The sequence below is a fragment of the Gigantopelta aegis genome, chromosome 6 (genome assembly GCF_016097555.1).
Source record: "Gigantopelta aegis isolate Gae_Host chromosome 6, Gae_host_genome, whole genome shotgun sequence".
In the NCBI taxonomy this organism is placed as follows: Eukaryota; Metazoa; Mollusca; class Gastropoda; order Neomphalida; family Peltospiridae; genus Gigantopelta; species Gigantopelta aegis.
The window spans coordinates 58,483,024-58,500,982 of NC_054704.1; the positions used below are offsets into that span (position 1 = coordinate 58,483,024).

The 17,959-nt window shown below is 38.0% G+C and overlaps 1 protein-coding gene across 1 annotated transcript in view; it reads left to right on the forward strand.

Moving 5' to 3' along the window:
- Positions 1-17,758, forward strand: part of LOC121375751 (protein KRI1 homolog) — a 43,730-nt gene extending 25,972 nt beyond the window's left edge. The window contains exons 13-18 of the mRNA XM_041503366.1: positions 711-802; positions 1,201-1,306; positions 1,924-2,054; positions 13,131-13,195; positions 16,103-16,201; positions 16,519-17,758. Of these exons, the coding sequence (XP_041359300.1) occupies positions 711-802; positions 1,201-1,306; positions 1,924-2,054; positions 13,131-13,195; positions 16,103-16,201; positions 16,519-17,182 (1,157 nt within the window). The 3' untranslated portion in view covers positions 17,183-17,758. The remainder of the gene's footprint in view (positions 1-710; positions 803-1,200; positions 1,307-1,923; positions 2,055-13,130; positions 13,196-16,102; positions 16,202-16,518) is intronic.
- Positions 17,759-17,959: the final 201 nt, after the last annotated feature.

Below are 17,959 nucleotides of genomic sequence, written 5' to 3' on the forward strand. Positions count from 1 at the left end.
AAATGAATAGTTCTGTTGGACATTAGCCTGTTGCTGGATCAAATCAGAAAAACATCCAAACTTAAGACAAGATAAGTTCATTTCTTTTTTATACACCCGTCTGTGACTGGTTGTATTATGGTATAGCATCCGTCCGTCCTTCCTTCCTTCCGTATGTCCGTCTGTTAACTTTTTCTTGTCCAGACCATATCTTACATACAGATGCATACAGGATCATCAAACCTTACATGTAGGAACAACATGAGATGGCAGTGTGTTGCACACTATTACTAGGTCACTGTGACCTACTTTTCATGGTCTACTGCACATAACAGTAAATCCTTGTCTGGACCATATCTTGCATACAGATGCATACAGGGCCATCAAACCTCACATGTAGGAATAACTTGGGATGGTGGTGTGTCACATACAATTACTAGGTCTCTGTGATACAAATAAGTCAAATAATTTGTTTATAGTCTGAACATCATATGGTTTTCCATCAAACTCCTGACGGGCATATCATGTACCTCACCGGTACTCTTTTTAGTTATATAAATTGAGAACAATAAAGTTAATCTAGACAGATTTATTGAATACTGCTATAATTTAACCATTTACAATTATTATGTTCACTGATATAATTAATATGATCCTGGTTGAAACAATACTTGTTTCAATGAGAAATACATTGAATAACATGTCATTGATTGTGATTGTCTGCATTTTAGAAAACTGGGATGCCTGGCAGGGGGTTGAAGGAGAAGATGAGAAATACTCGGAAAATAATGAGGGTCCTTGTGTCGATGATCCAGACTTTGTTGTAAGTCAAGATACCTGTTAGTTTACATGTACAAGTTGATCATGTAATATGCTGGTTATTTTCAGTTAATTTTAACCTTTTTTTTTTTTTGCTTCTGAGATAGTGAGAGCATATGATAATGTTACAGTTGGGAAGTCGTTAATCTTTACCACATACAGTTATTCTACAACAAGGCACATTGAAGATTTAACTAAAATTCTCTTTAATTTTAAAGCTGCAATCTCGATCATATATAGTTCGACAGTTTGGGAGTAAAGCACTCAGCGATACAAGTTGGAGGAATTGACATGATTATGTTTCCATATATTCTAATACATATACTTTGAAATTAATTTTCATTTTAATGCACAAGGTAATGTGGAAATAAAAGTTAAATAAAAAGAAATTATTATATGCAGATGGATGCAGACTATAATCCAGGTGAAGATCTGCGACCTGGAAAGAAACGGAAGCATTCCAAGTTCTACCAGGCATTGGTGAAGAAGAAACCAGTTTTTGATCCAAGTATGCAGATAATTTCTCACTGTTCATGTGTTTCAGCAATGGTTCACATTAACACATTTAGAACATTTAAAGGAGAATCTATGGTCTTTTGAATGATTATACACTGTATAATCTAATATGAAATAATAGCATGTTCTTTCTGTCTGTAGTTTCTATAAAAATCTGATTGATTGAATGGTACTTCTTTTTGGCATTAAAATCTCTAACAACACCAAAAACATTGAGCTACATAACCACAGACTCGTGCCAATTCACACTAGTGCAGCATTATATTTTTCTGGATTATTCAGATAACTGTATTTAGATTAATTTTTTTTAAGAAAACATGGAATATACAAAAAGCAAAATACAACTTCACAGTGCACTTTTGTTTAGATGTGGTAAATTAATTGAAATAGATATTGCAGAGTTCAAATTTTCATTGATAAAAAAGATGTTGCAAACTAAACGACGGGATGAAAGTTCCTATAAGAAACTTTCAAGCAATTTGCTTACATCTGTTAATGAAAATGAAATTAATACAACTATTTTTATTAGCTCTGTTTTAACACTGTTATATGGGATAAATTCTACATACAGCAGTCTTTGGTTTGTTAGAAGTGTTAAATGTTTTACAGAGGACAAGACGTTTGAAGAGTATTTTGATGAGTATTACAAATTGGATTATGAGGATATCATTGATGGTCTTCCGTGTCGCTTCAAGTACAGGAAATCTCTGTCCAATGACTTTGGACTGTCAGTAGAAGAGGTATGTGAGTCATTCTGCAGTAACAGGGCAAATTTAGCATTGAATAACTCTCTAAAACAAAAATGTTCAAGTAATACTTTTATTTTATACTTTTATACCCTGTGATCTTAATAAAAGAGGCATGTCTTTTTAGTGTGTCTAGACACAGTGTCTGGGGACCATCTAAATATACACCTGCCAATCAGGATCCACAGGTACAGGCCACGGAAAGAAAATACCAATTAACCAAGAACACATTCCGATTATTATTTCAGTACGTGGGTTAATTTATGTACAAAACATAATATAGTTATTTCAACACTTTGACAATGGTAGATATTTTGTATTGAAAAATAAACCACATATACACGTTGCTGTGTTACTGGGATGGATATTATTACAGAACATTGCGATGCATCCGCAAAAATCAGGTATGTTTTGTTTCTTCAGTTCGAAGACTAATTCCTGACGTGACACCTTAGGTATTACATAACCACCAGCTCGCCAGAGGGCGTATTCACTGGGATGGTACAAAATGGCTGCGCCCGTTATATATAATAGCCGTCACATTTAACCGTTTTATTAATTAACTATACAATTATACTTGTTGATATTAAGCAATAATGTGCATTATATTTAGTTGAATATGCATACCAGGCCTTAATTGTCCCCTCCTTTAATAAGTACTGAGTGGATATATAATAATAATAATTATTATTATATATATATATTTTTTTAGTCTCTTTTTTTTTAATGAATTACAAACGATGGGTTACAAATATCTGCTGAACTAGTCTGGTGAATACCGTGACCTACATTATTTTCAATAACCAATCACAAAACATTCTCGTTGCGTGTCACACACAATCATGTGGCGGCACAGGTTTTTTGTTTTATTATTGAAGTACACTAAAGCATGTACCACTTACGGATCCAAGGATTTTGTGGGGATGGGGATGGGGGGGGGGGGGGGGGGGGGGGGCGAGAGCGCCGTGCATGGCTTTTATGAATAAGTTAGCGTATATAAGCAGTGAATGTTTTGTAATTTTATTTTTTGTATGGTGGTTGACCATTTAAAAAAGAAAGAAAAAGAAGTGTATGCTGGGATTTTAGGTGGGGGTGTCTGGAGAGTGAAGTTTATAGAGGATTTCAATCATTCTTCACTGGAACATGTATTGAATGTTTTTTTAATGTTTTTTTATTTTTTAAATCTGCTCGAGCAGGGACCGGGAGGGGGGACGGTCAACCCACTCCCTGTACAGGCATCTACAAATGTTATAAAGATAAAATAATCATCATGAGGTAAACTGCAGTTGTGTTGGATCTATTGTGTTTTTATAAATATATTAGTACCAAAAACTAAAATTCGAGCAAAAACAACAGATATTCGGGCAAAATGAGCTGGTCTGAAACCTTTTCATCGTGTACTAATATTTCCATCATTTCTCCCATAATATTAGTTGTAAAAATGTGTAGTGCTTCGTTTGAAACCCTATATTATATATAACTGGTTGGCTGTAACGCTAAAATTAATAAATGTTGTTTTTCAGTTTCGGGTATTTTTGTACAAAACAAAACAGGATCCTGTACTCTTATGATTAGTACATCAGGCATGTACTAATGGATGTGGGTGCGTTGGGGATGTACACATCCTCACCGCAAAGTCCAATTTGTTTTCCACGCAACAGTTATTGACCGTTTTTTAGAACATTGACATGGTCCTTTATCGTGTTACGCAACACCCACCCCCCAAAAAAAACAACAACAATTGTGTGTTAGGTATGAACCTATGTAATATGTGAAAATTACCGCAGGATAATGGTTTGCAATAGATTTAGAGTAATTAATTGCATTTTTTATTTTAAAAATATGGTGATAAATAAATTTTAAAAAATTAAAAATTACTATGTGCTTTAGCAGGGCAGACGCTCCGTTGTGTAAGCAACAACCCGAAACATTGTTTTTGTCTCAAAAATCGTTAAACAAATAATTTCATGCAAATAAAATGTATTCAGGATGTAATAATCACAAATCATAAAACGATGCTACATTGTTGATAAAAATATCAAAGAAAAGTTGCAAAAACTTCAAAGTGTAGTTGACCTTTATTATCACTGGTTGACCCAGATACAATACTTCGCAGGACCAACTGCCAGTGATTTCTTCTTCTTTTACTTCCTCTATAAACATGTCAGAAGAAGTTGCACAAATTTAAATTCATGATTCCGATAATAATGTTTTCAACATTCACTTGTGTGACATCTCGAGTGATCTATTGCGGTAGGGTGCAAATTTTCTCGGACTACCGTGTGTCATGCATAAACATTTCACGTTTTTGACTTCTCAGAAATGTCTTCATCAGTTCCAACTACATTTTGTGCCACACATAAACCAATTCTGACCACCCCTCTCCAAGGGCCTAAGCGACAGGGCCCAAAATGAAAAAATGAAGTGGCATAAGTGTACGGGCTCCCATTTTTGTTGGGGATGCAGACAGATTTTTGCCAGAGTTAAAAGAAGATCTTAGAATCTGGATAACAACAATTACTCATATTAGTTTTACTGTTAAAGAGCAGGAGCCAATTTCACTAAACATCGTAAGTTACGTTTTGCACTTAAACATAAATCTACGACGGAAGAGCATTTCACAAAGAAGTGTAAACGTAAGTTACGAGTAAAGTTAGATGTAAATCTAAGAGTGCCCTCGACCACAACTAGTCGCACACGTAAATTGCTACATCCACTTTGATAATTCATAAACTGGTAACACTTTTGATTTTTGTAAAGTGTTTAACAAGTTAACTCCCTTTATTAATCCAGTGATAACCAGTTTTGTTACCTGTGTCATTTGAACCACTCAGGGCGGGATTTAGCTCAGTCGGTTGAGTGTTCGCTTGAGGTACCAGCGTCACATGGTCGAACCACCTCAGTGGATCCATTCAACTGATTTGGGTTTTTTCTGGTTCCAACCAGTGCATCACAGCTGGTCAAAGGCCATGATATGTGCTTTCCTGTCTGTGGGAAAGCGGATATAAAAGATCCCTTGCTGCATTAGGAAAAAAATGTAGCGGGTTTCCTCTAACAACTACTTGCCAAAATTACCAAATGTTTGACATCGAATAGCCGATGAATAATAAATCAATGTGTTGTTAAACAAAAGCAATTTTTTTTAATCCACCCATTTTACAAATTTTTATTTTTCAAATAAGCTAATAGCGTTCAATTAAGATGATATATGCAAATGTATGCAGCAAAAACCCAGACAATATTTTTTCCCCAGTACCTATTTCTTGTACCAGCTCCCATTAAACGCAGGGACGTACCGTGGTCTGGACATGGGGGTGTAATAAACTGTCCTGAAAACGCCTCTCTTCTCGTCTTCATTACGAATATATGTAGATCCCTTTCAGACCTCGGCTCATTTGCCTTGCACAAACTCAACCTGCTCCTTTTACAATTCTGTCACACCCCTCTCCCCTTTACAAATGTCTAGATCCACCCCTGCTATCAAAAGTATTATTTTAAAACTTATATTAGACGCACTGTACAATGTTTTACTTTCATCTTTTTCAAATTCAACATCATATTTTCTCTACAATTTAGAAATAAAAGATATATCCATACACAAATGACTGCCTGCTCAACTGACTATTATTTTGATAGGGGTGAAAGTTGTCTAGACAAAAAAAAAAAAAAAAAAAAAAACCTCAGCCAAAATACACCTGAACAGTGGCGTAGCGTGGGCGGGGCTACCAGGGCAGTTCTGGAGTGGTGGAAGAGACTCGGGGGAGTGCTAACAGTCCACTGGTTAGGGGTGCAATACTTGCCTTGCCCCGTCATCTTGCATTTTGTCTACACAAATAATAAACTTGTTCATGACGTTGGGAAAGTTTAGTTGCGGATCCAAGGGGTGGACATGACATTTTTTTATACAGACCCTTTTTTCTACCACTTTGTTGGAAAACACGAATTGAAATCCCCATATTTTTTTTATTTTTTTTAAAGTGCATATCGACTTGTCAATTGGAAGGGGGCCGGGGTGGTACGTGCCCCCCTCCCACTTGTGAGACTTTTTTTTATCACATTAATGTTTACCATTGTAACAAAATCTGATATATATGATTCATCAGTGCCTACCCCCCCCCCCCCCCCCCACCACCACCACCACACACACACTCCCAAAGCAAATATAGGGAATTTACCCATCATATAGTGTTTTTAACTATATAGGTTAACATTGTCGCCTATAGGATTTTATTTGGTACAGTACAACCATGTGTTGGTATACCGGAAACGGTGGTTTCCAAACTTTATCTAGTTTATTCGTTCTTTCGTTTAAAAGTTATAAGTTTGTTTTATTTAACGACCGTACTAGAGCACATTGATTTATTAATAATCGGGTTTGATTGTCAAATTTCTGCTAAATGAGCTGCAAAACAAAACAGACGTAGATTTACGTGCAAAGTAAGTTAGTAGTATTTCTACGACCGGCTATCAATGCTGCCACGGTTCCTGGAACTTTGGCTACGGTCACTTCGGTTGACCTAATCTGTAGCTGCAGTGAATCCAATGAATGGCACCGACGGTGCACCCGAGTATCAGGTCTACAGCGACTTCCACTCAACAATCATTTCACTTGTCTCGTGATAGACTCATCTCAACTCATCATAGTACAGAACGCAGCCGATCCCCATGGGCCATTCCGACAGACGGCGTTGATTCAGCCAGCCAGATTTTCTTGGTTCTGACGGGACCATCCACTGTCTAGTTCGTCACGGGTAGCCGCTCACCACGGTCTTCCGCTGATCAGTCTTTCATGGCGATACAGAGCTTCCGGTCAGATGTTATGGGTTCTGACAGGACCATCCACAGTCCGGTTCACCACGAGTAGCCGCTCTCCATGGTCTTCCATGACGACACTGTGCTTCCAGCCAGATTTTATGGGTTCCCCACAGGTAGCCTCTCTCCACGGTCTTCCACAGGTCGGTCTTCCATGACAACACAGTGCTTCCAGCTTCCTTTCAACCTTCACGCTGTTTGACAGATTCCACTGAGATCGATATGTCTGCGCTAGATTCCTGAGCGGATGACGAATCCCGGTACAGTCCTTTGTCTATGAGCGGCCCCGACACTTTACCTGACAGCTGATTTTCTGTGATGGCCAGTTTTTCCAGATACACTGTTGATCGTCTGTTCGCCGCTGTCGCTGTTGAGGTGGGAGGACGATACCTTACTTCACACCTTCTGTTCGGGTTGCTTTGCTCGGGATGCGCTTCCAGCTGCAGTTTTCAGTTACAGCTTCCGTATAGGTTACCATAACAACTCAGTGTGTTGCGGTAAACCTCGCTACACGGTCTTCGTCACACAGCCAATTGTGGGAAGTCATCATGGGGGTTTCGCATGATGTCATCGGTTCAAAGTTACAAGCATTCCGGTTTCGTGCTGAAGACAGTCGGCTGGACCGGTCATCTGTGTTGGGACCCCGTGCATTGGTCCGTCTGTTGCTCGATGAAGTTACAAATGAGAAAATCGGCAGGTTGATCACTACATCCGTTGGTGCTGCAAGTCAGTCACTACTTCCACTGGCTCCGGAAGTTATCTAGTTGCCATCACACGGTTTGGAGGTTTTACCACGACCGTTTTACTTCGGACTATTGCCGATTATCGACCCACTGACATTCACTGTTGTTACCGCCAGCGTTTATGTGTGATGGTGAGAAGATTGCCTTGCATCGGGTGGTGTGACTGCCGTGGATACCAGTCGTTTAGTGTTTGCGTTGTTTCACATCCACTTATATCGGGAATATTGCTTAGCGGCCCTCTCTGCCATCGGTGGCTCTTGACTGTTTAGCAGGACCACTGCTCCGATGTCCCGGTTCCTGCATCACTGCACTACTGTCTCATGAAGTGCCATAGCATGATGACATTAGCAGTTCATGTTGACTCCATACTTAGTTCTTGCCATGTCTTCATTGGATTGTTGTTTGCAACTATTACCAAGTCGTCAGTTCATTTGAGCCCTGCTGTGTATGGACATGGGACTAGTACAGGTTCCCTCCGTCAGATGAGACCAGATTCATTCTGCGATATTCACAGTCCTGGCAAAACCTATAACATTCAACTTTTGGCAAAGCATGTTGGGTCTCTTGCCGTCAGCTCCTGCTATGATATTCATGGACGTCTACATTTGACAGATTGTTGCTCAGCCTTCCCAACGACCTCCGGTCCAGTCTCCATTGGTAGCTGATTCCGTCGAACGTCTTAGTCAGTGTCTTTTTGAGGCTGTTTCGAGCAACTCTCCATCTGTTATCGATGCATCACTGGAATGTTGGGGAGCTCATTTCAACACTCAACAACTCTGGACGGTGGTCTTCAGTCTCCTTCAACTGACGTATCACCTTTATGAGCTAGTCGACAGGATTCCTCTGCACCTCCATACTTGATACATTCCAGGGGTATCCAATGTGCTCGCAGACTCCGTGTCTTGTCCATCGGCACCTCAATCGACGGAATGGATGCTACATCCCGAGGCCTTTCAATGGGTGTGCAACAGCCTGTGGACACCAAACATCATCCTCTTTGCGACACGTTTCAACCACCAGTTGCGGATCTGTGTGTCTCCTGTACCAGATCCAGATGCCATAGATCTCGACGCCTTGGCCATCAGCTGGGATCAGATGGACGCTTATGCATTTCCACCACCAATCTTACTTCCCAGAATGCTGCAGAGATTCCAACAGTTTCACTGTCAGCTCCTGCTAATCGCACTGATGTGGCCAACCAGAGTGTGGTTTCTGGATCTCATCAGGCTTGCATATCCATATCCTCTTCCTCTGCCAGATTGGGATCATCTGTTGCTGCATCCCACATCGAGGTTATACCATCCACAACCGTGCTAATTCCAACTGCATGAGTGGACATTATCTCCAAGGGTTTGAAAAAGAAAGGTTTTTCTTCCCAGACCATGCCAGCCATCTTGAAAGCTGACCATTCATCTACAACTGCGGCTTACAATGTTCGGTAACTGTGTTTCCACCGATGGTGTGTTAGGCAGAAGATCAAACTGCAGACTATTCCAGTGCAGAGACTGGCTGATGTTTTGATGTACCTTAGAACTTCTTTGCAGCTCAAGGGGTCGACTATTGTGGGCTACCTTTCGGTGATTGCCACTGTCCGTGATCCTGCTACAGGAACGACGTTGTCTGCTATCCCTGAGATTCATGCGATGATCAAGGGATTCAAGCTTGAAGATCAAGTCCAGCATTTTCGACCACCGAAATGGGACTTTAATCTAGTTCTAAGAGCCTTGTCTACAGCACCATATGAGCCTATAGCTTCGGCTTCCTTAGACGTTTTGACACGGAAGACGGTCTTCTTGCTGGGGTTTGCCACGGCTGCTCGTCTTTCAGAGATCCATGTTCTAGATGTTGCTTTGGTTCGGTTTCACTGAGATCGCAGTTCCGTTACCTTGGGGTTGCTTATGAACTGTGTAGCGAAGAATCAGCTGCCAGATCAAGTGCCCTGTTCGTATGTGGTCCAAGCCTCTCCTACATTGTGGGTCCAGCGGATGTTGAGTACTTAGCTCTGTGTTCTGTACGAGCCCTGTACCACTATATTGAGAGAACTAGATCTTTTCGCCAATGTTGCAAGAGACTTTTCCTCTCATGTAACCAGAGTCACTTGAAGGATATTACAAAGAATACCATTTCCACTTGGATTCGATCTACTATCCTGTGTGCTTATCAGAAGGAAGGTTTACCTGATCCTTCAGCTACTAACCCGCATGAGTTACGTGCCTTGGCTGCCACAATGTCCCTGCACTGCATCACACACACCCATTCACCACATTATCACTGGTTGTTTCTGGGCTATGGATTCCATCTTTGCAAACTACTATTTGAGGGATGTCTCCACTGAAGATGTTGAAGGTTTTCATCATCTAGGTCCTGTTGTTGCTGCACAGACTTCGTCGCTGAGGTTGCTGTCGGATTCTGGATTGCACATCGAGATGTTCGTTGAATCAACAGGTGATGACTTGCCTTGGCTTTGCGATGTCAACATCAACATTTACGTGTTCGCTGGTGCACGAATGTACAGGGGTGGAACTTGGGAAACTGGCGACGAGTATGGTTCAGCGACGAGACACGTTTTCTTGTACAGCGACGTGATGGACGACAACGTGTTTACAGATGCCACAATGAACATTTTGCCAACAACTGCGTCGCCCAAGTTGACAGATTCAGTGGAAAGAGTGTCATGACGTGGGGAGCCATCTCATACACCGGCAGAAGTGAACTTGTGTTCGTACAAGGCAATCTGACAGCTGTACGCTACCGGGATAAAACAATTTGCTGTCACATGCTTCCCATTTTGGATTGACAGTGAGAACTCTTTCAGCAGGACAATGCCAGGCCGCATACGGCACGTGTAACAATGGATTTCCTACAGAATGAGAACATTAATGTGCTGCCATGGCCATCAAGATCACCAGATCAACAGAGAGAACTCTTTCAGCAAGACAATGCCAGGCCGCATATGGCATGTGTAACAATGGGACAATGAACATCTGGGACGAGCTGAACAGACGTGACCCGGAGCCTCAGACGCTTCCCCGACTGTCACATGCACTGCAGGAAGAATGGGCTAGGATTCCACATGCCAGAATTCAGAGACTCATTCAGTCTATGCCAAGGAGATGTCCGGCAGTGATTGCTGCTGCTGGTGGCCACACAAGGTACTGATTTCAGCACCCTCGTGCGACACTTTTTGGTGACGAAAACGCCTCCACTGCCGTCAGGCCATAGCAAGAACATTGTCACATACTCATGTCAAATTTGACTGATACGATCATAAATAACGAAATTATACCACTTTGTATTAAAGAGATAATTCCATGAATATTGCCTGTGTTTCTTTTTTGACAGAATATATATATAATTTTATTTTTAAATTATGTTTCTGATATCACACTACTGAAGAGTGTGTTTGACACAAATACGAAACCTGATTCGGATTGTTGATTGAGAACTGAAGTTCTCAGTCTTCTGGTTCAGGTAAATCCGAATCAGAGTTCCAACACACGCTCAAATCAAACGCATTACACATTTGAACCAAAATCACTGGCACTAATTATTTGTAGTGTGTCTCTTAAACATAGGGGTCAAGAAATAGTATTTAAATTCAAATGTAATTTTGTAGTGACTACTGTCACTGAAGTTGACTTTTGTCGATGTCACGCATGTGCTTGAGTACTGAAGGTTGCAGTTGAATAGGCTCCACTATTTCCTGTGCTTTCATTATGGGAGGAAATGATGTAGAGCTAAACTATTATTTTTATTTAGCTGTCAAAATCTCAACTTTATATTGAGTTTGAACACGTGTCTCTTTGCACAGATTTTTGCAATAATTTAAATCAGTAGTATTAAAAATGGGTTCCCATGACTTCTTTTCACGGAACCTAAAAAACAATTTCCGATGGGTTCCCATGATCACAAGGCACGGAACCGAAAAAAAATTTCACATGAAATTTGAAATTATACGGCCTGCCTACTGGGACATCAGATTCAATTATGTCTGCCTTCTGACACGCCTTTACGATGATACAGTTGTCTACTGCGTTCCATGCTGTGACGACCCAGTTTACAACTTGCCATAAGTTTCTCTATGCATGTGCCGGGTTTTTGGGTATGTATGCATGCCCTCGCTCATCCAGCTCTTCCATTTTCACGCACTTTCACATTAAACACATGATTAACAGTCAAGTCAAGTGGCTGGAGTTTTTTTCGTAAGCCCACCTGGGATAATGGCAATGTCAGTGTTCAGAGTTTTTATATAATTTTTAATGCTCTCCTGTTTGTGTGCCGTCATGCTATCCATAACCAGTAGGGACTGGGCTTTATTAAAAAATTATCCGGGCCATGTTTTGCATACAAACATTTCATCTTCATTCATCCAACCTTCTTTATTACATCGAACAACAACATCGTGGGGAAATTTATCCCTTGAAACTATCAACCATTGGGCAGAGTTTTTTACCATCAGCCATACAAGACAATACAACAGTAAAATTGTTATGACTACTGACTGTATCTACTGTTCTATTAGGAGGGGCATCCATATTTCCAATCAAATTTGGAGCCAACTTGTTATTTGCCTTAAAACGGCAAATAAAATCGTGAAAACTGGAAATTTTCTCCTCCCAATCGTTGAGTAGAGCCTGGCCAACAGTTGTACGATTTCTAACAGACAGATTGTTACGTTTCATCAATCTATACACCCAGGATGGCCCACCCTTAAAATTATAAATTTTCATTTGTGCTGATAGGGTTTGGACTTTTAGTCTTACAAGGACAGTTGATACAGACCACCCATTTTCACATAGACTTTGAACCCTTTTCAATACTTCTTCCAATTTTGTACCAAACCATCTCGCTCATTTTGCTCTGGATTGTTTGGATAATAACGATTTATTTACTCACCACTGTCTTACACACTTTTCATCTACTTCAAGAACACGCCTCTCTATTTCTATGCTCTTCAGCATAAACTACAACTTTAAATTCTACTGTATTATGTTTTTGTTTTCGTTGCTTTCCACTCATCGGACTTTATGGAAAGACTGTACTAATGATACTAATTCAGTCATAGCAAATCAAAGGCTGGTGTTTTTCTCATCAGGCGTTAACCACTCAAGCTAATGTGGGCTATGTGTCGGAGCTGGCTATCTGATCATCTTTTTTACACAATAACCATTTATTACCTTATGCAGCTTATCTGGTGCAGCAGGCTATATGTGTAAAGTTACGATAGTCTGTATTGCTCCTCTAATACTTACCGTAAATATAATTTTACATGAATTATTCAAATGATAGCTTTAGTTACATTTATTATCTTTTCAGTTCAGATTTTAAACTAATAGATACATGTATTTTCGGGTGTGGAGTGATAAAAATGTTGATACAAGCCATTTATGTAAATGTTTTGATAAGTCATATATCTATCATGACTTAAGGGAGGACGATGTTTTAATGTAATAAATATCAGTCTCTGTTTAAAACCATAAGGTAAATTTTCAATGTTATTGATTTTGTTTTTCAGGTTCTCAAGTGTCCAGATCGTGAACTGAATTCATGGGTCTCTGTGAAAAAGATGAGCCAGTACAGGTATGTTTATCAATACACTTAAATTAAACAGAAATTGTTGTTGGGTTTATCAGTAGCAGGTAGCTGATATTTTGGATGGTGTGATGTTATGTACACTACAAAGTTCATTTCACTGTTGTTAGTTTGTGTGACCCCTTCTTAATTTTTATAGACCAGGGCCTGTATTTTCAAAGCCATCTTAGCTATGATATATCGTAGCTAGTTAAGAGCAAAATACAAATGTTGTAGATTTAAGATACGACAGATTTTCGAATGTATCGTAAAGTTCTTTTAGTGTGTCATGATTTAAGGTATTTTTCTTAAACAAAAATGGGAACCTCTCATTAAATGGAGATAGAAAAGATGGGGTATTTCTCGGTGACTCCTTCAAGGAAATTCCCTCTAAACGTCATCTCGGTACAGCTGACTTTCCAGATACTATGCAAGCATCTGAACCACCGACAAAGACTAAGGGAACTAATCTTCCATAGAAGTGGACATTTTAATATTGGGTGTGAGGAAGAAGTCCAGCATTCTTTTCTCTTCTTTTGGCTGGATAACAGTGAGTAGGCTACAGTAGTCCCAGAATAAAAGTACTATATATACACATAAATCAACTTTTAAAATTATTTGATTATGAATATTTTTGTTGAGTGGTAAAGCCCTAGCTTTATGTGCCGTTGGTGTGAGATCGATCCCCATTGGTGGGTCCATTAAGCTATTTCTCGTCCCAGGCAGTGCACCACGACTGGCCATGGTATGTGTTATTCTGTCTATGGGTGGTGCATATAAAATATTCCTTGCTACTAATGGAAAAATGTAGCAGGTTTTCTCATTAAAACTATATGTCGAAATTACCAAATGTTTGACATCCAATGATTAATAAATCAATGTGCACTGTTGGTGTCGTTAAACAAAACAAACTTTAATTTTATACTTTAACAACAAAAAAAATCACAAATCCAAGAAGGAAAATGGATACAGTTCAAATATTTGTGTCAAAATTAGACACCCCTGTAACACTAAACCATACACCCCACAATTTTTTTTAATTATTTAAAGCTGGGAGACAACCTCCATTTCCAAACAAGATTTGGTTTGTTTTGCGATTTGGAAAAGTGCTGATCAGTGATATATGGGGCGGGGGGCACAGGATCATGCCACCCCCTTCCCAATCAAACCTTTTTTTTAAATTATTAAATTTTATAAAATCATACATACATACCTACATAGTGTGCCCCCCACCCACCCCCAAATATGGGTTACCTGCATATACAAGACATACATATCTGCGCCCTTCATAGCCAGGATTTCATATTGGGGGGGGGGGGGGGGGGGGGTGTTGTTGGAGCAATGGTATATTTTTGAACCATATTGGGGGTGGGGTTGGAGCAGTATAAAATCATGGCTACGCTAATGCCGCAGATATGCATGTATTTCAACTCGATCTATAGTTTGTCCCATCCTCCTACAAAAATGTTTTTTTAAAAATAATTTCAGTTTGGTTTTACTTGCCAAGAAAAGTAAAAGTGTTTTGGATAAAATTCTTTTTTCACTATTTTTGGGTGCAGTTTAGAAAACAATCACTTAGAAATAAATAATTTATAGTAAATTTCATAGTATGAAAAAGTTGTTCCCTGTGGGAAGAACTATAGCTATAACTACCTATGTTAAACACTGTTGCCATGACAATGTTTATGAGAAGGTGAAAAACACATTAAAAAACAAGCAAAATATTTTAGTAATGAAAAAGTGTGTTACATAATGTTGTTCAGTACACTCATCCCATGTAACCTTACATAATGTTTGTACATACATCCACTCACTCCCTCACGTGTTAGGTAATATTTGAATGGCCCTAAGGTTGTCACACAACATATTTTACTATCTTAATAATGCAGTATAAATATTATTTAATAAAATAATATTTTATTTATAAAAATAAAAAATCTTTACATTTTGCATGTACCAGTAAGATATTTCAAATATTAATTTTGGAAAAGTTTCATGTCTATTTTTTATTACTGTAAATAGTGAAATTTTTTCAATTGGGTTAACTTCAGTAATATTTCTTTTATTTGGGCTTTCTGATACATTATTTAGGTGCATATCACATTTCACACATGTGCCTTCTTCAACAACCCCGATCAGGCCCCATTATATCGATTGGTAAATTTTCTGAAATAGGTAGCGTAACAATCAAAGGTCATGGTTGCAATACAATGTTTTAAAGTTTTGACTGCAAAATACTTCAAGTTTACAAAACTGGGGAGCTATATCTTCGTCATTATCATGAAATAAGAAGTAAGACGCCATATTAGTTTCTAGTCTACGACAGGTAAGAACCTGTTGTTGGATGTACGATGTATTTTCGAAAATACGCTACATTTGCCGCAGTCACTTACAATGGAATTACGACATATGGTGGCTAAGATGGCTTCGAAAATATGGGCCCACTTTCCAAAGCATATCTTTCTTATGAATTTATATAAGATCATCAAACAGGGCTAGCTTTGGCACTCGCCAAATTTGCAAATTGCAAATTTTGAAAGCAGTTCATGAATTTTATTTCACTTTGGCGAAAAAATTTCATGTAATAATTGACATTTTAAAAAAACACCTGTTGATTTCTGCAATTTTTCAAGTTTAACAGACAATTTGGTGAAATATTTTGCTCACCCAGAGCTAGCCCAAATCAAACCATGCATGCAAGTACAACTTAGAATGGTGGTATGTTACATACCATACATGTAACTAGGTCATCCCAGAAATACTTAAAATTCATAATAAAATGTTGATGTTAAATTATGAATTGTTCTTGTCACATACTTTTTAGAAATCTGACTGGTATGGTGTTCAATATGTAAATAATGGTAAAAAGAAATTCTACATCGTTATTAAAATGTTTTTTGAAACATGCACTTACAGAAGTGAAGAGGAAGAGATGAGGGACGTAAAAATATACCAGAAGAAAGCACAAAACCTGGTAAAGAAGACAAATATTCTTCCTAGTCTTCGAGAGAAAAGGTTTGTCATAATATTTCTTTAATTGTGAAGTTCTTTGTAAAGTGATAAATTGCATTAAAATAACATTTTTAACATTATTAATTAAAATTTGGTTATGACTAAATTTCTTGGAGATCACAAGAGATAAAATATTTTTTAATATGTAATATTTAAATATTCTGGGTTTAATTGTTTTATTCTGGAGCAGTTTATAACTCAGTTTGTGGATTGCACAAATATAACTTTTAATAAATTAACGTTTGAATATCTGTTGGGCAATTAGTCATAATAAAATAATGCATCAAAGAATGTAATCCTTGAATTATTTCTATTTTTAGTGAACCAAAGCAAAGTACAAGTACAGATGGAGAACCAACAAGTAAAAAGCAGAAATGGAACAAGAAAAATAAAAATAAATATGTTTCAGATCTTTCTGTGAATAATCCAGTTATTGCTGCTAGCCATGAAGATAAAATGCAGACTGTAACTAGTAATGATACTCTGTTGGAATTCGAAATCAAACAAACAAAAACACCACAACGAAATACAGAAGAAATGAGAGTAAAGAAAAAGCAAAGAAAAAAATATAATATTACGAACAGAGATGGGAAAATGAATGAAGAAACAAAATCACAAAACAATAACAACTCTTTGTTAAACTTAAAACAGACTGAGCCGTTAAAGAAAGCAAAAGCCAGAAAAAGAAAACGAGAAAAAGTTGTAAATAATTCAGAAATAAGTGAGCAATTAGTCAATGTAGAATGCTGTTCCAAAGCTAAAGAGTTGAAATCTGAGACTGGTACAAATGTGACCAGTGAAAGAAATGCTCATGTTGAAACTGCAAAAGACCTGGTTGAAAAAACTGATCCAAAGACGGTGCACAAGAAAAAGAAAAAGAAGAAAAAGCCCAAATCATTTGAGATATCTGATGAGAGACTAAAAGCTTATGGCATTAATCCTAAGAAATTTAAGTACACAAAATCCAGATTCTTGACTGTCTGATTCATTTATCTTCATCATCATCATTATCTGTCAAAAATCTGTTCAGCCAAGTAATTATGTAATTATTAATGAAATTGTGAATGAATAATTATAATTCCAATTTGTGGAAGATCCAAACAATAGTTGCAAATTGCATTGAAAGCAAGAAATGTAGGCATTTTTTAAAAACAAACCTCAGGGAATTTTATTGTATCCTAAAATTGCAAGTTTATTTACACCTATAAAATACTGTCCTGTCTATAGGAAAGTGCATATAAAATATCCATTCCTGCTTGTCAATAGGAGCTGCCTGTGGCAGTAGCAGATTTCTTGTCTTGATCAAAATGACCATATGTCAGATACCAAACAGATTAAACATATTCCAAACTCTCTCTTAACGAGTATTTCTTTATTTTACTGGCATATCATATCCTGTGATAATTTAGACTTGTTTTAGTAAGTCAAATATCGGGAAATAACTTTTCTGCAGGCCAGCATTTTACAATGTGTTAATTGATATTATAACAGTTGATTATTCAATAAATAATATGTATATATGCATGTGTATATAATATGTAAATAAAACCGTGATCTCAGTAATGGTTATTTGGTTTCTGGAAATATCCTATTATGTGCAAATGTAGATTTTTGTAATTATAACAGTAAATTTTAAAATTTCAGAAAATGAAATTTTCAAAGAGTATATTGACAGAACAAAAAGAGTACTTGTACTAAACTCTTTTGTTTCCAGTACACATGCAGCAATAAAACTATGAGTTGCATGCCATCATTCACTTT